At 54.1% G+C, this 24,010-nt stretch overlaps 1 protein-coding gene across 1 annotated transcript in view; it reads right to left on the bottom strand.

Moving 5' to 3' along the window:
* The window catches only part of LOC100191508 (uncharacterized), a 55,565-nt gene that overhangs the window by 25,307 nt on the left and 6,248 nt on the right, over positions 1–24,010 (bottom strand). Inside the window, exons 4-6 of the mRNA NM_001136940.2 lie at positions 5,253–5,395; positions 2,370–2,445; positions 2,112–2,284 (exon numbers count right to left, since the gene is read on the bottom strand). Of these exons, the coding sequence (NP_001130412.2) occupies positions 2,112–2,284; positions 2,370–2,445; positions 5,253–5,395 (392 nt within the window). The remainder of the gene's footprint in view (positions 1–2,111; positions 2,285–2,369; positions 2,446–5,252; positions 5,396–24,010) is intronic.

The following is a 24,010-nucleotide window of genomic DNA, read 5'->3' as shown; positions in this document are numbered from 1 at the left end:
GCAGCCCAGCAAATTCCCCTCTTGCCGGTCGCCCACAGGCCCTGGTCGCCCGACTAGTCACGATTAGGCGACGACTAGTCAGACGACTGAACGACCAGGACACCTAATCGCGTCGCTACACCAAATCGGGCTACAGAAACTAACCAGGCCGACTAATTGTGATTAGTCGGACGACTTGAAAACACTGGTGTCGAAAGTGAGCCTGACGCCCCAAGTGTGTTTGAATCGCAAGCTATAAGGCATGGTCTGCGGCTACCTCCAGTCCGTGGACCATCAGAAGCTCGCACACAACACTCATGCTCACACTGGCTTGTTGGAGATCATCCGGTGTGCATAGCTCGACGTCGATACATGGTTGTTTTGGTAATCCTGCTACAAAGAGCTGCACTTGCAGGTGTGGTGCTAGCTAATCAGTAAGGCAGAGAAGTGTCAGGAACCAATCTTGGTAGTCGGACACTAAAGAGCGCAATGGCAATCACGCCAACTCTCCTAGTGGGTTGTGTCGAGCGAGTGGCCTGAAATGCTGTTGGCAGAGGATCTTGAAACGTGGCCAGGAAATACCGGGTTCATCGCGTTCCAGCAAGTAGAACCAATGTTGTGCGCCCCCAATGAGGTGGAATGAGATGAGCCACACTTTGTCCGACTCTAGGATATGATGGCGACGAAAAAATGTTCACAGTAATTAAGCCATGTTGCCAAAATTGGAAATGATAATTTATGGAAGTGAGGGTGGCTGACAGTGGTTGTGATGTGGTTGGGACCATAGTTAATAAGGCGGAAAGGCGACATAAGGCGGTCGACCCCTTTTTACCATTTAGTCGGTAAAACGTAAGACGAGGCGACGCGTTAATTATATAGATAAATATAAAAATTAGACCAAATATTAGTTACAATCACTAATTTAAAGGTAACAAGCAAGCAGTCTATTAGGCCCATTTCAGCCTATTAGAAGAGAAAACAAGAAAAAGGAAAAAGAAATCAGCCCACAACCAGTCAGGCTAGCCTAGCCCAATTTAGGGTTACGCCTTCACAATTCACCACAACAGACAGCTTCTCCCTCCCTGCAGTTATCCCTCCCCGCAGCTGCTCCCTCACCACAATCGCCATGCGTCGCGACCCACACGCCGCCGCCTCTTCCCCTCGCCTTACTCTCGCGTGCAAGGCGATAGGATGCCTTGCTTCTCTCGGTCGCCTTACCGCTTAAGCAACGCCTTAATAACCTTGGTTGGAATCGACCATTGTGGTGATGGGCAGTGTGTAGTGACTCAGCCATGTATTGGAGATGGTGAATGATGGAATGGAATGAGATGGATGGGGAGGTTGGGTGTAGGGGAAGTGGTTGTTGGTGCATGGGAGCGAGGCCAGGGGTGTGGTAAGGTGTAGTGTGCATGGCTGTGTGACCACATAATAGAATTGTTGTTGTTGCGTGGTGTCGGAAGAAGGCATGGTGGCTACGACTGACACAATTGAGGTGGCTAGAATGTCGTCACACCTTGGTAGGTCATAGGGAACCCATGAGAGGGCAGGGTCAGAGCAGCGACAAGTTGTATGGCTTCCAGTGCAGCCAGTCGTGTTGACTATTGCACCTCCATGGAACTCAACCGTGTGGTGAGGGAGGCTAGCTGTTGCACGAGTAGGCGCCTAAAAGTAGGCTCGGACAAAAAAAACCGAAAACCAAACACCGAATAAACCGGAATCGAAAAGGCTGCAATATTTTTCAGTTACCAATCTTCAGAAACCGAATTTTAGTTTGGTTTAAACCGGAAAACCGAATTTTAGTTTGGTTTAAACCAGAAAAAAGAACTGTACATGCCACTGTATCAAAATTTCTTTGTTTTAAGGTTTTTAGCCCAAGTCAGCTGACAACCACGACCCACAGCCCCACAGGTCGCCAAGCGCTCAGCACCTCAACCGCTCACGCTGAATGGCCAGATGACCCACACCGCACCTGCCCAGGTGAATCACGACCACGAACACAGCCCCACCGCACAGGCACACAGGGCACTCGGGCTCGGCACTGTATGGGATCTGGGTGTTGGTAACTACAAAGAATCAGGACATTTAGTATATTGAGACATTCTTACACCGAAGGTGGCAAAAGGGTGAAATACCTTGTTACAAATTGTATATACAAATGGGGATTTTGGTGTCCTGGTTGGCTCGACCGTTCACTCGGTGAGACATCAAAAAATACTGTCAGAGAAGTATTTCTATCGAGCCCACACATTTTCCATGCTGTTGTATTTCCTTGACCAACAATTGTGTCAGCACACACGGCTCCTTTCTGAGGTGTGCAAACATCGAGCCAAATTTCAATACCAATACCTCCAGTTTAAAGAACAATGAGAACACAATACAAATAGCTGTACCTTCTCCAAAGATGTGCATGGTCCAATAATACCTTGGACTTTAATATCTTTCGAATAGTTTATTTCAATTGTACCACTGCAGAACAAGACAAACCACAAATAATTGCACTTTAGGAGTTATTACACTAATATCACAAAATGACAATAGGAGGTGTTCTGAATTATGTATATAAAGTAGTATGCGAGCTTATAAGAGTAGTAAAAACAACATCCAGTTTATGGGATCTTATGGTTCCCTACATTATGGATTTGTTGGCTTTTGAGAAGCAATTCTATTGTGTGTTTTTACTTCTAGCAATTGAGTGTTGTTTCCTTTATGAAATCAAAATGTATTATGCAAAAGAAACATATTTGTGGCCACTTCAACTTCTCCAAGGAAATGCTTCGGGACAAGCCCCCCCCCCCCCAAAAAAAACATGGTAACAACATGTTGCAAGGGTTTGTGTTAAGTGTATTGATTCAACAGAATAGATGATTCAGTCCCACCCCAATACACCACTACCAAATACCAATGTGTAGTAAGAACAACTAATTTATGTTAGGAAAAGTATCAATCAGTCACTTAGTCCATGTACCAGATTAATTGAAGAAAATAGCAGGCTCGAATAATTTATGCAGTGCACATAATAACTGTTTCTCATTGGCATGGACAATGAACCAAAAAAAAGCAACTGGATTTGGTTAAAATAAACCTTAAACATATAGGGCCTGTTTGGTAGAGCTCCGGCTCCTTTGAAAATAGTTCCGACTCCGGCTCCTCTACAGAAGCAGCTTCTTCATAGGAGCCACATCTTTTGTACAAATCATTTGGCAAAACAGCTCCTCCCATTTTAGACATTTGGACGAACACCTTGTGCATGTATTGCGCGCTACACCTACCATGAACCATGCTCGTCGTCATGTCCCGGGCCTCCGCGTTCCTCGACAGCGCCTTCACACAGCACGGCTAGGCACGGAAGCTGGAATGTGCATTCCATCCCTGGCCACACTCATGTTGCCCTCCGTCCGACTACATGGAAGCCAAGCAGAAGTATGTCTTATGCACCGTCAGTGTGGAGACGCTCACGGCCGTGCTCCTCTTCACCATGCCGTCACCATCACTGCTAGCGTCGAGGCGCGACCTGCCGCCGCCACCGAGATCTTCACATAGTACCGCCGCACCCGCATGCTCAGTCCACGGGCGAAAGGGCATGCGAGCAACACGGAGCAGTTGGGAGCTAGTTTTTCTGGCTCCGGCTCTCAAACGTTAAAACAGCTCTTGCTCCACCTATGGAGCCATTTTTCGCATCGCATTTGGGAGGGCTCCGGAAAAGAGCCGAAGCCACCTGGGAACCCTCCCAAACAGGCACATAGTCGCACACTGTCCAGTACTCCAGTATAATCAAGTTGGCTAGAAATCTCATTGCTGCTCTTCTTTTATAAGCACAATAGGAACTCCTAAAGACATGATTTTGTTTGTCCGACATTCCAAATAGGCAAATAGTAATTTATATTTAAACAATTTTCTAAATTCAGCAGTTCAAAATAATTTAGATTGCACTAAGAAGCTTGGCCGGTGGGGAAAGACTGTCCCCACAGTATTGCACTAAGAAGCTCTTAGTCAAACCAACAAACAGAACCAAACCGGCTTCACCCTACGGGGTCACACAACACAACATAACCTGGGTCGACCACAACCTTTTGGGCTAGCAACATGCTTATTAAGGCGTCGTTAAAGCGGTAAGGCAAGGCTGGAGGGCAAGGCGTCGTGGTCGCTTTACCGTGAGTGTAAGGCGTGGGGAAGAGGGCGAGGTGGGGCGCGAGGAAGAGGTAGCAACCGTGTGCAGAGCGTGGCGACGGTGGCGGGCAAAGCGTGGCGACGACGGCGCACAAGTCCCACCGACAACAGGGCATGGCGGCTGAGGCGCGCAGGTCCCGCTGGCGGCAGCGTGCAAGGCGCGACGGCTGAGGTGCGCAGGTCATGGCGGCGGCGGCGAGCAGGGAGGAGAGCCATGGGGAGGGGGAGGGAGAGGGAGAAGAGAACGACGGGTGGAATTGCTGGCGGCGGCTGAGGAACTGAGGGGTGTTGGGTGAGGTAACCTTAAAACTGTTGGGCTAGACTGGGCTGACTAGTGGGCTTATTTTTTTCTATTTCTCTCTTTTACTAGGCTAAAATGGGCCTGCTAGGTCTTATAGATATGCTAGCTTGCTTATTATCTTGGAATTAGTGATATATAAATAATATTTGGTCTGATTTTACATATTTTATATATAATTAAGGCATCGCCTCGCCTTACGCCTTACTGCTTAAAAGGTAAAAAGGGGGGCGCTCGCCTTACCGCCTTAATAACTATGGCTAGCAACCATTGCACCCCCTAGTAAGGCTGCCTCCAGCAGCTCAGGGATGCGCAACAAAAACACACTATTCACGCCAGCAGGTTGCGCATGTTGTCGCACAAAATGCACAGCCTCGCCTCGCAAGGGGTCGTGCATATCCGCATGTTCCTCCCCATCGTGCATACCATCGTTTAATGAAATGTTTACTTCTCTCCTTCGATTCCTAGCGGGAGGCAAAGCAACGCGTAGTATTTGTCGCGATGTGGGATGCGCATCCGAATGCGCAACCTGCTAGAAACTGCTACCCTAAATGTGCAATGCACAGTGCCTATTTGGGGATGCACATGGGCGAGCTGCTGGAGGCGACATAAGAGAGCCCAAACAAACCATGTGTGTCAAAGACCGGTGCCTTACCAGTCTTTTGGGTTGTTAGGTATGGTATCTATTATAATTTGCCAGGAGATAAAAACTAAATATTGATAAATCATGATACAGACCTATCCACACCGATTAACTTAAGGATGTGTAAACAAGAAAGAAAAAGCGAGGGACGTGCAGAAAACATACTTGAATGAAAGGCCTAGAGACTGTTCACCTCCCTCAAAAATGCGTTTGAAAGAATCCTTGAATACTGAATGTCCAAAACTTTCAGATAAGACAACAAGGCCACCTGTTCTCTCAATAGCAACCTTCATCTCAGCTAGTCCAACCTGTTGGCGATGCAAACATTGGCAAAGATAAAAAAACACCAGTTCAAGCAACATGTCTAGCAGGTAAAAAATAAGAACCAGGTGTAGAACACACAAATCTGTAGTATAACCATCGCATGGACTTAACAATTTGTTAATATTTTATATTAGATATTATAAATTGTGCATTTATGCTGGCAGGACACAGAAGCTCCCAAACACACTAGCAAACTTATTAATATAATTTGATGACTCATATTCTCTGGCTTAGTTGGATTCACATTGAAATTAAACAAGCAACAATTCAATGCCAATGCACAATTGAACATATGGACAAACATGAAAAGCAAACAAGAGAATCATATCTAATGTCAGTGCTACAGGCTTATGCGTTATTGCCATTAAGATAACCATAAATGCCATAATAAAGGGGGAAATCCGCTTCTCTTTTCAGATAAAGTTTGTAAAATATCTATCTAATGACATTTTCTTTTTTCCCATGTTGCCCATAATAAAGGGTGGACTGGCGCAAGGGCCATGTTGCCAAAGGGTCGTCCCGTCCAAATGCCATCCTAGCTTGGGGGCATCTCGTTCTGAGGGTGTCTTGTGCGAAGCCTGGAAGCACTTGCATAATGCCCCCAGTTTGCAGGGCTCTGGGACCTGGCTAGCTCAGTGCTTGGCCCCAGAGGTGCAAACCCCAGGGTTACCAAACTGACACCAAGCTAGGTTCCTTGTGGACAGGTGCTCTCTTAATAGTCTTGGAGGTTGTCTTACTAGCATCCAGGATACCCCTTGTCTCGGACGATGACAATAGCTCTAGGTGAAGCTTCACCCGGCCGGTAATGACTGAGGGATCTTCAATCATTACTGTGAAATTACTGACGATCTTCAGTCATTACCGTCTGTTGGAACTTGCTCTCCGGTGCAAGTTGATCCAACGGGGGAGTGTAGCGATGTAAACAGGGTTTTTGCTCGAGATGGCAATAGCTCTGTTAATCTAGCCTCTCAAGGGCACTGCGCGGGGGTATTTATAGGTATCTGAGTGCCCAGCGTCCAGTGTTAAGGACGCATGTGCCCTCAGGCACCTAGGTTATCCCCGGAATATTCCCATAAAGCAGGGTTACATACCGTAATTACAGGGAGACCTTTACAAATTAGGCCCGTAATGCGCAGCGGCCACGCAGGGCCTGTTACAATGGGCCGGATCACATGTGGGCCTCCATGTTGGACGAGGTCGCAAGATGAGACGACCTCGTCACAGGTCTTCGTCCGGCGACATGTGGGACGAAGGGTAGGTCTGCCCGTCGTCTTGCCTCCGTTGGTGCAGCGAGGTCGGCGAAGGCATCGAGCGAAGGGTGGCGTCTTCGCCTTCGCCCCAACATCTGCCCTCCGAGGGACCAGTTCGACTAAGTCATCTGGTGCCGAAGACGTCGCTAGATGGTGGAGACGCTGCCCTCGCTCGAAGTGGTTCCGCGGGGGTTTTTGACATGAACGTTGATTGACGCCGTACTGTTGGATTGCGGGTTTCCCGAAGCGCCGCGCCCTGTGTATAAAAGGGGGCGGGAGGCGACGCGTTTTGAACTTTATCTTTCCGCGCTCCGCAAAAACCCTAACCGCCTTCTCAAACCGCTCGCTGCTCGTCTGCCCTCCTTGCTCTTGCTCGTCGGAGATCTGGCCCGTGTGAAGCAGACCGCCCGCCGCCGCCGACGGTACGTAGCGATGCCATCCTCTTCCTCTTCTGCTGCCACTACACCGCCGGCCGGCGCGTCGTCCGAGGAGACGCTGAGCAATGTGGCGGAGGAGGAGTTGCGCGCCGGTGACACAGTGGAGTTCGGCGTGTCGCGGATGTCCTCGGTCCGCGTGCAAGACATGCAACAGCTTGGTTATTTCGGCGGCATAGTGGCACGTGTCCCGGGGATGGAGGAGGTCCCCGAGCCAGAAGGCGAGTTGGTTGTGTTCGAGGCTTTTTCCGTTGTTGGCCTTCGTCTGCCCGCACATCGATTTGTGGGAGAAGTTCTGCGTAGGTTCAACGTCCAGGTCCACCAGCTGACGCCAAATGTCGTGGTGGCTCTGGCGAAATATGTATGGGCAACGACTTCGTACGGCGGGCAGCCCTCGGTCGAAGTCTTTGCGAAGTATTATTGTCTGCACTGGCAGAAAAGGAAAATCGGAAATAAGATTGCTCAATTTGGATCTTGCACGTTTACGCCGAAGACGGGCAAGACTTCGATGGAAGTCGTTGAGTTGGTTCCCTGTGCCCGCAATAAATGGGGCAACTGGTGGGAATTTTGGTTATACGTTGCCGAAGGCACAGTCGAAGACCATCCGAGGCTCCCTGTGGCCGAGATGTGTTCGCATTATTACTCAGCATACCCGCGATTTGAAGTAGCGGAGGAGGATGCAGACGAAGGGGCCCTGCGGTGCGCGGCCGGCCTGAGTAGCGGGCGCGATCTGGTTGAGGAGTTTGTCGCGTATGGGGTGTGGCCCTTGGCGCGTGGCTGGGCGCTGGGCGAAGTATGCCCTCGCCAGATGCCTTCCCGTGGCGGGATGCTGGTGCGGAGTCCCGCCTTCGCACTAGATTTGCATGGCCGAGATCCCGCCGCATTTGTGCGTGAGGCGGAGGATGGGGCGGTGCGGATTGTTGGTCGCTACGTGCCAAAGACGGAGGGCCAGCGTAGTTGGGATATACGCGGATCCAACGATCGCTTGAATAGGGTCTTCGAGTTGAACCGTCTGCCATACGGCGGTTATCCCGGGCAAGACGATGTCGACCGTCGCGGGAAAAACCGGCGGCTGAGACTGAAGACGACCCCGCGCCGGCGGCCGCCCCATCCACTAAGAAGAGGAAGCTTGGTACTGCGATGGGAGGACTGGGGGTCTCCGATAGTTTTGCTATGGAGTTGATGGGGACATGCGCGGCCCCCGGGGGAAGGATGTCTTCGCCCGAGCTCAGGGAGTCTTCGCCGGCCGCCGGGATCGTCAGGAAGCTGCGCAAAAGCGTCGGGCGATCATCAAGCTGCCCGAGGCTAGGCCGAAGAGGGCGCGGGGGACCGCGAAGGCTGCCGCCCCCGGCGGTAGCCAGCCGACGCTGGCGGCGAAGTCGGTCGCCCCTGGGTCCAGCAAGGTGCCGGATGTCGTGAAGGCAGCCGGCGCCGGCGGAGCCAAGTTTGCCTCGGCCGAAGACGCGAAGGCCCGAGAATTGCCTTCGCCGGGGAAGCGCGTTGCCGATTTCGGCACTGATATTAGTGTGGATGATTATCTCACTGGTAAGTCGTTGGCCCGAGTTTTTTTTGACTGTTGATACGTTGCAGGATCGGGCGAGGGGCAACTTGTTGTTGTTCCGCCTGCGGTGGCGACCACGGTGTCTGCCACGGTGCCTGGGGCGAAGGGTAGCGCTCTCAGCGCTGGCGGTGAGATTTCGGCGCTCACCGCCGTCAAGGACGAAGCGGGCACTGTGTCCCGCCGGCTGAGGGAGGCGTCGCAGCGGCTAAGTCAGTTAAGTTGGGCTAGACTTCGATTTTTACCGCTTTCGTTGGGATTGTGGTCTTATGTTTGTCTTTTAGGCGGCTGACTTCGCTGACCGCGTGGCGTCGGGGGCCCTTACGGCAGTTGTGTCTACCGAAGTCGAGAGACTTCGGGCGCAGCATGCTGACGCCGTCCGGGAAAAGTCGGCCGCCGATAGCAAGTGCCGCAAGCTGACGGAGAAGGTGGCCGCGCTGGAGGGCGAGAGGACTGACCTCCGGCGCCAGCTGGCGGAGGAGAGGAGGGAGGCTAATCAGGCCCTCGCCAAGGCGCAGTCGGCGCAGGCGGAGGCCAATCTGGCGCGGGTGGAGGGTAGTCTCGCCAGCCAGCGCGCCGAGGAATGGGAGACGCGGTTCAACGCTCTGCAGGCCCGCATGGAGAGGGCCGAGGCTTCGACGCGCTCGGAAGTTGAGCGGACGCGCAAACAGCTCATGGACTCATACCGCGAGCTGGGCGCGCGGACCGCTGACTTCGAAGTGCCCGACCGAGAGTCAGGCCTTCGCTGCCTTGAGTGGCTGCAAGAGGAGTTGTTGGCGCCCCCGACCATTGTGGAGGGATTTATGTCCTTTGCCTCCCTGGTCACCTGCGAAGGGGCGATGAACGCGCTGTCCCGCGAAGGGTGCAGTCACTATGAGGTCTTCGACCGATCTGATGAGGATTTCGAGCGCGAGATTTACAAGGTCGAGGACCCTGTGGTGAAGGAATCCGCGGGAGCCCTCTTTGACCGGATGTGGGGCCCCCACGGTCGGGAGGTGGTCAGGGAGCGGTCCGACCGGGCGAGGGATCAGGTAATGTTTATCTTTTGTTTAGTGTTGTTGAATGTGGGTTATACGTGGGCTTGCTGAATCGGTGTGCTGTGTTGCAGGCGGCGCGTGACGAGAAAGTGGAGGACTTCGGAGCTTTGAACAGCGTGCGGCCTGAAGCGGAGTCGAACCCGGTGGCGGCCGGGGCCGAGGTCGGCCCGGCGCCGCCCCCGGAAACCGTCGAAGGCTCCCTCGCTGCCCCTGCGGCTACTGTGTCCGGTGGTGGCTCGTCGCCAACCGCTGTGCCGAGGGCTGAGGATCCCCCAAAGACGGCGATGGAGCCGGCAGCGGAGGATCCCACGGCGGCTGAGTCTTCGCAGGTGGCTTAGTGGGTGTGGGTAGTTAGGAAATTTTGTATATGTTGCTGAACCTTGGTTGCTGCGCAGGTTCAAGATTTTGGGCCTGCGCACGCAACCGCTACTGCTAATTTTTTGGCGGCTTCGACCGTGGATGCTGGAAATGAATCGGATGAGTCTGCTTCTAAGTTTTCTGATTTTGGTGACTCTGGGAGTTCGGTTGAGTGGACGGAAGAGTCGTCGGATGAGGACTTGGATTACTTTGCGGCCTTGGATGTGGCAGCGGCGGAGGCTTCGCCGCGTGCTACGGATGCTGAAGTTGTGCCTGGTCCGAGCGCTGGGCGTAGGCGGCGAAGGGCGGTTGCGAAGCGTAGAGTGAGTGAGGTGGATGGCGGTCGGCTTCGTGTGGGCAGGGCTGGCGAGCAGGAATTGTTGTCCTTGCCGGCCGTTGCGAGTGTAGGTGAGGGGGAGTTGCGAAGTCTTTTTGAGGGTGAGGAGCTTAGGATAATGCTGTACATATGTAACTATAATTTGTATGATGAGGCTGTGCGCCTGCGCGCATCCGGCTATGCTTATAAAGGCGTTGCGCGCTTGGTCTAGTACGTTTATTATGTCGGTCCGGCGCGCCTGTAGTCAGTCTTTGCGCGGACAGTTTGGTGTAGGGTTTAGCACGGGTAGTCTTTTGAGGAAGACTTCGATTTTTCGCACTTGTTGTGCTAGTCCGGCTGCACCCTTAGGCGACTTTTGCACGGATAGTCTTTTTGAGGAAGACTTCGATTTTTCACACTTGTTGTGCTAGTCCGGCTGCACCCTTAGGCGACTTTTGCACGGATAGTCTTTTTGAGGAAGACTTCGATTTTTCGCACTTGTTGTGCTAGTCCGGCTGCACCCTTAGGCGACTTTTGCACGGATAGTCTTTTTGAGGAAGACTTCGATTTTTCGCACTTGTTGTGCTAGTCCGGCTGCACCCTTAGGCGACTTTTGCGCGGAGTGTCGCACGCGAGGGTGGCTAGCGGTGCCCCTCGCGGTGACTTCGTATTGGTCGAATGCCGAAGACCGTCGACGCGGTCTTTTTTTGACGTAGATTTTTGCGGGGGATTTTTCACTTGTATATTACATGACTCCGCCTCGTTAAAAACCTCACCCCCCGGGAGGAAAAGAGTGCGGGCCAGAATAAAATTGTTTTTGCGAATTACAAGGGCGAGCTGGCCCTGAGGAGTCAAACAAAAAACTTGCGGAGATTATCAATGTTCCAGGAATGCTCTAAGTCCTCGCCGGATGGCGTTGCGAGCCTATATGCGCTGGGGGACGCCTTCGTCTTGACGATGAAAGGGCCCTCCCACTTGGGCTCCAGCTTGCCCCTGGACTCTGTCCGAGCTGTCCGGACGAGTACGAGGTCTCCTTCGCTGAATTCCCTCGGGATGACTGCGTGGTCACGTCATGCTTTTGTTTGGGCTTGGTATTTATTTAGAGCCTGTAGGGCGAAGACGCGGTCTCCATCGATGAGATCCTTCGAAGTGGGTTCGTCCACGTCGGGGACAGCTGACGGGACTGTCCGTGGGGACCCATGTTTTATTTTTTGCGGGGTCATGGCCTCCGATCCATATATAAGGCGGAAAGGGGTGAACCCAGTCGCCCTGCACTCAGTCGTGTTTAGTGCCCAGACCGCTTCAGGTAACAAATCGGCCCACTTGCCCTTTTTCTCGTCGAGGAGCATTTTCTTGACAACTGTGAAAATTTTGCCATTTGCGCGTTCCACAACTCCGTTGGACTATGGGTGGTATACTGAGGCGAAGGCAAGCTTGGTGCCAATGGAGAAGCAGAAATCCTTGAAGTCTTGGCTGTCAAACTGCTTGTCGTTGTCAACTGTGAGTTCGGACGGGACTCCGAAGCGGCAAACAATGTTTTGCCAGAAGAATTTCTGTGCAGTCTTTGATGTTATTATGGATACGGCCCTCGTCTCGATCCATTTGGTAAAATACTCGACAGCGACGAAGGTGAACTTGATGTTCCCCTGAGCCGTGGGCAGGGGCCCGACAATGTCCAGGCCCCAGCGTTGGAGAGGCCATGTGTGGGCGATTAGTTTCGTGAATTGTGAAGGGCTTCCTGATCGAGGAGAAAACTTCTGGCAGGCTTCGCAAGACCTTGTGATCCGATTAGCGGCGCAAATCATTGCGGACCAGTAGAAACCTTGACGGATCACCTTTGCGGCTAGGGCCCTTGGCCCCGCGTGAGAGCCGCAAGTACCGCTGTAGACTTCGCGCAGGATTTGGACGCCTTCGGTCTCGGTGACACATTTGAGCATGGGTTGACTGACCCCCTTCTTGTAAAGTTGGCCTTCAATTAGCGCGAAGTCTCGGCTTCGATGTCGGTTGGATGGTAGTACCCCTGTAGAAACAGGGTTATTGGTGCCCGCCAGTCTTCGGTCATAATGAGGTTGACTATGTGGTGGCCCTCGCTGTCATTGGTTATTTGGAGCCCTTCGGGGCTGCGGACGGCTGGCGTGCCGATAACATGGTAGAACACGTCGGAGGGCAGGGACTCGCCTCTGGCGGCAGCCTTGGCCAATGCGTCGGCCTCCTCATTCTTGGCCCGGTCCACATGCTGCAAGGTGAAACCTTTGAATTGTCTCTCGAGGCTACGGATAGCCGCGAGGTATTGCATAAGTGCGGGGTCCTTCGCTGCGTAGTCTTTCTCAACTTGGCCGGCGACTACCTTGGAGTCTGTTCTGATAATGCAGGTAGTGACACCAAGGGCCCTTAGTTTGCGGAGGCCGAGAATGACAGCTTCGTATTCTGCTATGTTGTTAGTGCATCTGTCAGATTCCAGAGCAAAGCTGAGGCGTGACGCGTATCTGTGCTTGACCCCGGTGGGTGAGGTGATGACTGCAGCAGCGCCTGCCCCCGCGTGGCACCATGCGCCGTCGCAATGGATTATCCAAACCTTCTCTGCGGATTGGTCCGGCTGTGTTATTGGCCCAGTCCAGTCGACGACGAAGTCTGCCAGAACTTGTGACTTGATGGCTGTCCTGGACTCGAATGTGATGTGGTAGCCGGAGAGTTCGGTCGCCCATTTGGCAATCCGGACCGATGCCTCCGGGTTTTTGAACAATTCGCCGAGTCCCCTATCTGAGGTGACCCGGACCTTGAATGCTTCAGAATAGTGGCGCAATTTGCGCGAAGCCATAACAACTACATAGGCAATCTTTTCCAGTTCCGTCATATTACATTTGGATGGTGTGAGCACTTCGGAGACGTAATAAACTGGACACTGCCTGATCACGCCCTCTATTGTCTGCTCCTAAACCAGTGCCGCGCTGACCGCATGCGGCGAAGCCGCAACGTAAAGCAACAGGGGTAGCGAAGAGTCGGGGCTTGTAAGAACCGCCAATTCCGACAGGTACTGTTTCAATGAGGCGAAGGCCGCCGCCTGCTCTGGTCCCCAAGCGAAGTCTTTTGCGCCGCGGAGAGTTTTGAGGAAGGGGAGACTTCGCTCTGCGGATTTGGAGATGAATCCGTTGAGGGCGGTCAATCTACCTGTCAGACGTTGGACGTCTCTGGCTGACTGCGGGGGCGTCATGTTGATGATGGCCTGAATTTTGGTTGGGTTGGCCTCGATTCCGCGGTGTGACACCAGGTAGCCCAATATTTTTCCCTGGCGAACGCCGAAGACGCACTTTTCGGGGTTTAGGCGAAGTCGTGCGTCCCGCATGTTCGCAAACGTTTCGGCGAGGTCAGCAAGATGGTCCTACTTGTTCCTACTGGCGACGACGATGTCGTCCACATACGTGAATATATTTCTGCCGACTTGCCCCTCGAGCACCGTTTTGGTAAGCCGGGAGAAAGTGGATCCGGCGTTCTTGAATCCCTCCGGCATTCTGATGAAGCAATACGTGCCGAAGGGTGTTATGAAGCTGGTGCTGGCCTTGTCCTCCTCCTTCATGTATATTTAATGGTAACCGGAGAAGCAGTCGAGGAGTGACATGACTTCGCACCCGGCCGCGCTATCGACTATTTTGTCGATCCGAGGCAGCGGGAAGTTGTCCTTTGGGCAGGCCTTGTTGAGACTGGTGAAATCGATGCACATCCGACATTTGCCGCTCTTTTTCTGCACCATCACAACGTTGGCGAGCCATGTGGGGTAGGCCACTGGCTCAATAAATTTGGCCTCCAGGAGGCGATGTACCTCGGCCTTGGCAGCTTCTGTCTTCTCATCAGACATTTTGCGGAGCCGTTGTTTTTTCGGTCTCACCGAAGGGTCGATTCCCAAGCTGTGCTCGATGATGGAGCGACTGACCCCGACCAAGTCGAGGGCAGACCAGGCGAAGACGTCTTTGTTCTTGGACAAACAACAGAGGAGTTTCTCCTCTTCATGCGAAGTGAGGTCTTCGCTGATGGTGACCGTCTGCTTGGGCGTGGCCTGGTCGAGGGGGACAGTCTTGGTCCCGTCGTTGCTCTGTAGCTGTGCTTTGTCGTGTTCTTTGTCAGTTGGGCTGGCGGACGCGGGGACCTCGCGCTGGGCCGTGAGGCAGTGCACGTTTCTTTGTCCGGGGACGAAGTCCCGTTCTATGTTTCGCGCAGTCTGCTAGTTGTCGTAGACCGTGATGGCGCCTAGCGGACCTGGTATCTTCATGCACAGGTAGAGTCCGTGAATGGCTGTCTCAAACTTGTTGATGGAGCCCCGACCCATGATGGCGTTGTACGGATACACCATGTCGACGATATCGAAGGTCACTTGCTCACTTCGGGCATTGGGCGCTACACTGAAGGAGAGAGGCAACTCTATTTTGACGACGGGAAACGTGCCCTTGCCGCCGAAGTCATACAGTGGGTTGTCCGAAGGCTTGAGCAGGCTGTGGCTTATGCCCATGCGGTCGAAGGCATGGAGGAAAATGATGTCTGCTTGGCTGCCATTGTCGACTAGGACTTTGTGCAGGTCCCAGCCTGCCACGCTACAGTTGATAACCATGGCGTCGATGTGGGGGGCGCTGCGCAGATTGACGTCTCGGGCGTCGAAGGTTAGCGGCACGTGGGACCACTTCGTCTGTACGACCGGACCGGTGATGGCGACGTGGTTAATGCTGCGGTAGTGGTCCCGCTTCTGCCGCTTCGTGTCGAAGTCGGCGCTGGACCCCCAGTGATCATATGAATGACTCCGCGATACGGCTGATCGGCGAAGTCCTCTTGCTTTGGGGCATGGGGGTGGTGGATGGTTTGTTGTTGCTGGTGTGGAGGTGAGGGTGGGGGAGGTACGATTTGTACTTCCTGGTGGTGTTGGTATGCGTGGTGCGGTGGATGCGGAGCGAGACCGTGGATGTATGGCGGAGGGGGTTGCTGATATGTGTGAGCGACAACTCTAGGGTTGTCGGCTGGTTGCGCCCGTGCCATCCTGTCTCTGGTGGCCTTCGTCTCTGGGCAGTCTCTGGTTTGGTGGGCGCAGTCTTCGCCGTGGAACAGGCAGTAAAATCGACACGGCTGCTGCGCACGTCCTCGGCCTCGACCACGAGCCCCGTTCCCGCGGCCCTGGAGGGGATATTCTTGGCGGCGAGGGGCGTCGCCAGCGGGGTGCTGGTTGGCGATGGTGTGCACTTGCTGCTGATTGCGGCCGTCCCGACCGGAGTCTGGATGCGAAGGCCTCGTCCACGTGCGGCTGGACTGTGGAGTGTCTTTGGGTTTCCTCTGAGACTCGACTTTGCGCCGGTGGAGCTCTTCGGATCTGGCATATTTTTCAAATAGCTGATACAACTCCTGTAGGTTCTTGGGCGGATCCCTGATGCAGTGGCTGTAAAGGACGCCGGCCCGAAGGCCACTGATGGCGTAGTGGATGGCGATTTGGTCATCGACCGAAGGCAGCTGTGACTTGAGGGTCAGAAACTTGCGGTAGTACTCCCGCAGAGTCTCTTTTTCCAGCTGCTTGCAGAGTGAAAGTTCAGGGAAGGCGTCGGTGTCTGGGCGGTACCCTTGGAAGTTGAGCAGGAATTCGTCCCGGAGGCTTCTCCAGGAGTCGATGGACAACGGGGGCAACCTGGTGTACCAGGTGAGAGCTGGGCCTTCGAGGGCGATGATGAAGGACTTGGCCATCGTGGCGTCGTCCCCTCCGGAAGATGCAACGGCGACCTGATAACTCATGATGTACTATGCTGGGTCAGTGCTGTCGTTGTACTTGGGATAGGTCCCTGCCCGGAAGTTGGTGGGCCAAGGTGTCACTTGCAGGTGTGGCGCCAGGGGACTTCGCTCATCGAGGTAGTTGACACCTTGGAAAGCCGCGGCGTGTGGGATGGCGTGTCCGCGCTGAGGGAAGTATATGTCTTCGACTTGTGCGCGCTGTTGCAGGGGTGGGCCGTGTTGCAGGCCGAGGTGGCCTTCGCGCTGCATTAGCGCGATCTCTTGTTCGAGCTTCTGGGCCTTCTGCTCTTCGTTGCGTATCATCTGCCGCACCTTGGCTTGTGCGGACACACGTTGGCGCTTGGCCTCAAGTATCTTTTTTTGCTTCTGGAGATTGCGGTTCTTGATGCGCAAGGCGCGCAGCTGTAGTTGTTCTTCCGCTGAGACACCGATGACTTCGCCGTCCTTGATGACGTCTACGAAAAAACCACCCGCGATGGCACCCAAGAAAGCTAGGTCGAAGGCTGACGAGGCAAAAAGAGATACTTGAGCATCAAGAACCGCAATCTCCAGAAGCAAAAAGAGATACTTGAGGCCAAGTGCCAACGTGTGTCCGCACAAGCCAAGGTGCGGCAGATGATACGCGACGAAGAGCAGAAGGCCCAGGAGCTCGAACAAGAGATCGCGCTAATGCAGCGGGAAGGCCACCTCGGCCTGCAACACGGCCCACACCTGCAACAGCGCGCACAAGTCGAAGACATATACTTCCCTCAGCGCGGACACGCCATCCCACACGCCACGGCTTTCCAAGGTGTCAACTACCTCGATGAGCGAAGTCCCCTGCGCCACACCTGCAAGTGACACCTTGGCCCGCCAACTTCCGGGCAGGGACCTATCCCAAGTACAACGGCAGCACTGACCCAGCACAGTACATCATGAGTTATCAGGTCGTCGTTGCATCTTCCGGAGGGGACGACGCCACAATGGTCAAGTCCTTCATCATCGCCCTCGAAGGCCCAGCTCTCACCTGGTACACCAGGTTGCCCCCGTTGTCCATCAACTCCTGGAGAAGCCTCCGGGACAAATTCCTGCTCAACTTCCAAGGGTACCGCCCAGACACCGACGCCTTGGCTGAACTTTCACTCTGCAAGCAGCTGGAAAAAGAGACTCTGCGGGAGTACTACCGCAAGTTTCTGACCTTCAAGTCACAGCTGCCTTCGGTCGATGACCAAATCGCCATCCACTACGCCATCAGTGGCCTTCGGGCCGACGTCCTTTACAGCCACTGCATCAAGGATCCGCCCAAGAACCTCCAGGAGTTGTATCAGCTATTTGAAAAAATATGCCAGATCCGAAGAGCCCCACCGGCGCAAAGTCGAGTCTCAGAGGAAACCCAAAGACACTCCACAGTCCAGCCGCACGTGGACGAGGCCTTCGCATCCAGACTCCGGTCGGGACGGCCGCAATCAGCAGCAAGTGCACACCATCGCCAACCAGCACCCCGCTGGCGACGCCCCTCGCCGCCAAGAATATCCCCCCAGGGCCGCGGAAACGGGGCTCGTGGTCGAGGCCGAGGACGTGCGCAGCAGCCGCGCCAATTTTACTGCCTGTTCCACGGCGAAGACTGCGCCCACCAAACCAGAGACTGCCCAGAGATGAAGGCCACCAGAGACAGGATGGCACGGGCGCAACCAGCCGACAACCCTAGAGTTGTCGCTCACACATATCAGCAACCCCCTCCGCCATACATCCACGGCCCGCTCCGCATCCACCGCACCACGCATACCAACACCACCAGGAAGTACAAATCGTACCTCCCCCACCCCCACCTCCACACCAGCAACAACAAAACATCCACCACCCTCATGCCCCAAAGGAAGAGGACTTCGCCGATCAGCCGTATCGCGGAGTCATTCATATGATCACTGGGGGGTCCAGCGCCGACTTCGACACGAAGCGGCAGAAGCGGGACCACTACCGCAGCATCAACCACGTCGCCATCACCGGTCCGGTCGTACAGACGAAGTGGTCCCACGTGCCGCTAACCTTCGACGCCCGAGACGTCAATCTGCGCAGCGCCCCCCACATCGACGCCATGGTTATCAACTGTAGCGTGGCAGGCTGGGACCTGCACAAAGTCCTAGTCGACAATGGCAGCCAAGCAGACATCATTTTCCTCCATGCCTTCGACCGCATGGGCATAAGCCACAGCCTGCTCAAGCCTTCGAACAACCCACTGTATGGCTTCGGCGGCAAGGGCACGTTTCCCGTCGGCAAAATAGAGTTGCCTCTCTCCTTCGGTGTAGCACCCAATGCCCGAAGTGAGCAAGTGACCTTCGATATCGTCGACATGGTGTATCCGTACAACGCCATCATGGGCCGGGGCTCCATCAACAAGTTTGAGGCAGCCATTCACGGACTCTACCTGTGCATGAAGATACCAGGTCCGCTAGGCACCATCACGGTCTACGGCAACCAGCAGACTGCGCGAAACATAGAACGGGACTTCGTCCCCGGACAAAGAAACGTGCACTGCCTCACGGCCCAGCGCGAGGTCCCCGCGTCCGCCTACCCAACTGACGAAGAACACGACAAAGCACAGCTACAGAGCAACGACGGGACCAAGACTGTCCCCCTCGACCAGGCCACACCCAAGCAGACGGTCACCATCAGCGAAGACCTCACTTCGCATGAAGAGGAGAAACTCCTCTGTTGTTTGTCCAAGAACAAAGACGTCTTCGCCTGGTCTGCCCTCGACTTGGTCGGGGTCAGTCGTTCCATCATCGAGCACAGCTTGGGAATCGACCCTTCGGTGAGACCGAAAAAACAGCGGCTCCGCAAAATGTCTGATGAGAAGACAGAAGCTGCCAAGGCCGAGGTACATCGCCTCCTGGAGGCCAAATTTATCGAGCCAGTGGCCTACCCCACATGGCTCGCCAACGTTGTGATGGTGCAGAAAAAGAGCGGCAAATGGCGGATGTGCATCGACTTCACCAGTCTCAACAAGGCCTGCCCAAAGGACAACTTCCCGCTGCCTCGGATCGACAAAATAGTCGATAGCGCGGCCGGGTGCGAAGTCATGTCACTCCTCGACTGCTTCTCCGGTTACCATCAAATATGCATGGAGGAGGACAAGGCCAACACCAGCTTCATAACACCCTTCGGCATGTATTGCTTCATCAGAATGCCGGAGGGACTCAAGAACGTCGGATCCACTTTCTCCCGGCTTACCAAAACGGTGCTCGAGGGGCAAGTCGGCAGAAATATATTCACGTATGTGGACGACATCGTCGTCGCCAGCAGGAACAAGGAGGACCATCTTGCTGACCTCGCCGAAACGTTTGCGAACATGCGGGACGCACGACTTCGCCTAAACTCCGAAAAGTGCGTCTTCGGCGTTCGCCAGGGAAAAATATTGGGCTACCTGGTGTCACACCGCGGAATCGAGGCCAACCCAACCAAAATTCAGGCCATCATCAACATGACGCCCCCGCAGTCAGCCAGAGACGTCCAACGCCTGACAGGCAGATTGGCCACCCTCAACAGATTCATCTCCAAATCCGCAGAGCGAAGTCTCCCCTTCCTCAAAACTCTCCGCGGCGCAAAAGACTTCGCTTGGGGACCAGAGCAGGCGGCGGCCTTCGCCTCATTGAAACAGTACCTGTCGGAATTGGCGGTTCTTACAAGCCCCGACTCTTCGCTACCCCTGTTGCTTTACGTTGCGGCTTCGCCGCATGCGGTCAGCGCGGCACTGGTTCAGGAGCAGACAGTAGAGGGCGTGATCAGGCAGTGTCCAGTTTATTACGTCTCCGAAGTGCTCACACCATCCAAATGTAATATGACGGAACTGGAAAAGATTGCCTATGCAGTTGTTATGGCTTCGCGCAAATTGCGCCACTATTTTGAAGCATTTAAGGTCCGGGTCACCTCAGATAGGGGACTCGGCGAATTGTTCAAAAACCCGGAGGCATCGGTCCGGATTGCCAAATGGGCGACCGAACTCTCCGGCTACCACATCACATTCGAGCCCAGGACAGCCATCAAGTCACAAGTTCTGGCAGACTTCGTCGTCGACTGGACTGGGCCAATAACACAGCCGGACCAATCCGCAGAGAAGGTTTGGATAATCCATTGCGACGGCACATGGTGCCACGCGGGGGCAGGCGCTGCTGCAGTCATCACTTCACCCAGGGGCGGATCTACGTCCGGGGCTGCCCGGGCTGCAGCCCCGGTCGTGGCCCAGCAACACAGTAAGGCCATGCCTCCGTCACATCCCTGCGCCGCTTCGGCGGACACTTGCCGCTATCGCCTTCGGGCGTGTCGACGGCGTTACGGCGAGCGGCGGCGCTCCTCCTCGCGTCCGCAGTGGCGCTGCCCTGCGTCGTGCTATACCGCGCCACCGTGGAGATTATGGAGCCCATCCACATCTCGCGTGTGCACAGGTCATTATTGCCTGCGCCGCCGCTTCCTCCGGTTCAGGTCCCCAGGATGACAGCGACTTCGATCCCTTCCCCACAGGCGATCTGGTGTGGTTTGCCTTCTCTTTGTACCTTTGTTAATTTTTTTTCTATGTTTGATAGTGTTCCGGTGATCCGAGTTATTACTTGTTTGCTGCTTATGCCCGAAATGTGATCTCAATATTCATAATCCTGCTAGTTTCGTACCTAAGAGGCTAAGACCTATCAATCCCTGCATCCCTGAACCAGATATAGTGGTGTTTTAGTGGGTTCCCTTTAAGATCATGCAGCGATTGCTGATATGTTAATATATTTGAGATTTGTTGCCTTGTTGAAGTAGTTTTTTTTAATTCTATAAAATAAACAGTTGGTTTAAAATTAAATTAAATTTTATGTTTGTAGAATAAGATGGACAAATTTATTATCAAGAACAAGAACAAATATGGTTTTAGCTTAGTAGCCCCTCTCTTAGATCAATCCTGGATCCGCCACTGACTTCACCCACCGGGGTCAAGCACAGATACGCGGCACGCCTCAGCTTTGCTCTGGAATCTGACAGATGCACTAACAACATAGCAGAATACGAAGCTGTCATCCTCGGCCTCCGCAAACTAAGAGCCCTTGGTGTCACTACCTGCATTATCAGAACAGACTCCAAGGTAGTCGTCAGCCAAGTTGAGAAAGACTACGCAGCGAAGGACCCCGCACTTATGCAATACCTCGCGGCTATCCGTAGCCTCGAGAGACAATTCAAAGGTTTCACCTTGCAGCATGTGGACCGGGCCAAGAATGAGGAGGCCGACGCATTGGCCAAGGCTGCCGCCAGAGGCGAGTCCCTGCCCTCCGACGTGTTCTACCATGTTATCGGCACGCCAGCCGTCCGCAGCCCCGAAGGGCTCCAAATAACCAATGACAGCGAGGGCCACCGCATAGACAACCTCATTATGACCGAAGACTGGCGGGCACCAATAACCCTGTTTCTACAGGGGTACTACCATCCAACCGACATCAACGAGTCCAAGCGCCTCAAACATCGAAGCCGGGACTTCGCGCTAATTGAAGGCCAGCTTTACAAGAAGGGGGTCAGTCAACCCATGCTCAAATGTGTCACCGAGACCGAAGACGTCCAAATCCTGCGCGAAGTCCACAGCGGTACTTGCGGCTCTCACGCGGGGCCAAGGGCCCTAGCCGCAAAGGTGATCCGTCAAGGTTTCTACTGGCCCGCAATGATTTGCGCCGCTAATCGGATCAAAAGGTCCTGCGAAGCCTGCCAAAAGTTTTCTCCTCGATCAGGAAGCCCTTCGCAATTCACGAAACTAATCGCCCACACATGGCCTCTCCAGCGCTGGGGCCTGGACATTGTCGGGCCCCTGCCCACGGCTCAGGGGAACCTCAAGTTCACTTTCGTCGCTGTCGAGTATTTTACCAAATGGATCGAGGCGAGGGCCGTATCCATAATAACATCAAAGACTGCACAGAAATTCTTCTGGCAAAACATTGTTTGCCGCTTCGGAGTCCCGTCCGAATTCACAGTTGACAACAGCAAGCAGTTTGACAGCCAAGACTTCAAGGATTTCTGCTTCTCCATTGGCACCAAGCTTGCCTTCGCCTCAGTATACCACCCGCAGTCCAACGGAGTTGTGGAACGCGCAAATGGCAAAATTTTCACAGCTGTCAAGAAAATGCTCCTCAATGAGAAAAAGGGCAAGTGGGCCGATTTGTTACCTGAAACGATCTGGGCACTAAACACGACTGAGTGCAGGGCGACTGGGTTCACCCCTTTCCGCCTTCTATATGGATCGGAGGCCATGACCCCGCAAGAAATAAAACATGGGTCCCCACGGACAGTCCCGTCAGCTGTCCCCGACGTGGACGAACCCACTTCGAAGGATCTCATCGATGGAGACCGCGTCTTCGCCCTACAGGCTCTAAATAAATACCAAGCCCAAACAAAAGCATGACGTGACCACGCAGTCATCCCGAGGGAATTCAGCGAAGGAGACCTCGTACTCGTCCGGACAGCTCGGACAGAGTCCAGGGGCAAGCTGGAGCCCAAGTGGGAGGGCCCTTTCATCGTCAAGACGAAGGCGTCCCCCAGCGCATATAGGCTCGCAACGCCATCCGGCGAGGACTTAGAGCATTCCTGGAACATTGATAATCTCCGCAAGTTTTTTGTTTGACTCCTCAGGGCCAGCTCGCCCTTGTAATTCGCAAAAACAATTTTATTCTGGCCCGCACTCTTTTCCTCCCGGGGGGTGAGGTTTTTAACGAGGCGGAGTCATGTAATATACAAGTGAAAAATCCCCCGCAAAAATCTACGTCAAAAAAAGACCGCGTCGACGGTCTTCGGCATTCGACCAATACGAAGTCACCGCGAGGGGCACCGCTAGCCACCCTCGCGTGCGACACTCCGCGCAAAAGTCGCCTAAGGGTGCAGCCGGACTAGCACAACAAGTGCGAAAAATCGAAGTCTTCCTCAAAAAGACTATCCGTGCAAAAGTCGCCTAAGGGTGCAGCCGGACTAGCACAACAAGTGCGAAAAATCGAAGTCTTCCTCAAAAAGACTATCCGTGCAAAAGTCGCCTAAGGGTGCAGCCGGACTAGCACAACAAGTGTGAAAAATCGAAGTCTTCCTCAAAAAGACTATCCGTGCAAAAGTCGCCTAAGGGTGCAGCCGGACTAGCACAACAAGTGCGAAAAATCGAAGTCTTCCTCAAAAGACTACCCGTGCTAAACCCTACACCAAACTGTCCGCGCAAAGACTGACTACAGGCGCGCCGGACCGACATAATAAACGTACTAGACCAAGCGCGCAACGCCTTTATAAGCATAGCCGGATGCGCGCAGGCGCACAGCCTCATCATACAAATTATAGTTACATATGTACAGCATTATCCTAAGCTCCTCACCCTCAAAAAGACTTCGCAACTCCCCCTCACCTACACTCGCAACGGCCGGCAAGGACAACAATTCCTGCTCGCCAGCCCTGCCCACACGAAGCCGACCGCCATCCACCTCACTCACTCTACGCTTCGCAACCGCCCTTCGCCGCCTACGCCCAGCGCTCGGACCAGGCACAACTTCAGCATCCGCAGCACGCGGCGAAGCCTCCGCCGCTGCCACATCCAAGGCCGCAAAGTAATCCAAGTCCTCATCCGACGACTCTTCCGTCCACTCAACCGAACTCCCAGAGTCACCAAAATCAGAAAACTTAGAAGCAGACTCATCCGATTCATTTCCAGCATCCACGGTCGAAGCCGCCAAAAAATTAGCAGTAGCGGTTGCGTGCGCAGGCCCAAAATCTTGAACCTGCGCAGCAACCAAGGTTCAGCAACATATACAAAATTTCTTAACTACCCACACCCACTAAGCCACCTGCGAAGACTCAGCCGCCGTGGGATCCTCCGCTGCCGGCTCCATCGCCGTCTTTGGGGGATCCTCAGCCCTCGGCACA

This window comes from Zea mays, chromosome 2 (assembly GCF_902167145.1).
Source record: "Zea mays cultivar B73 chromosome 2, Zm-B73-REFERENCE-NAM-5.0, whole genome shotgun sequence".
Taxonomy (NCBI): domain Eukaryota; kingdom Viridiplantae; phylum Streptophyta; class Magnoliopsida; order Poales; family Poaceae; genus Zea; species Zea mays.
Note: the sequence above shows the minus strand (reverse complement) of the source record. Positions and strands in the feature narration are given on the sequence as shown.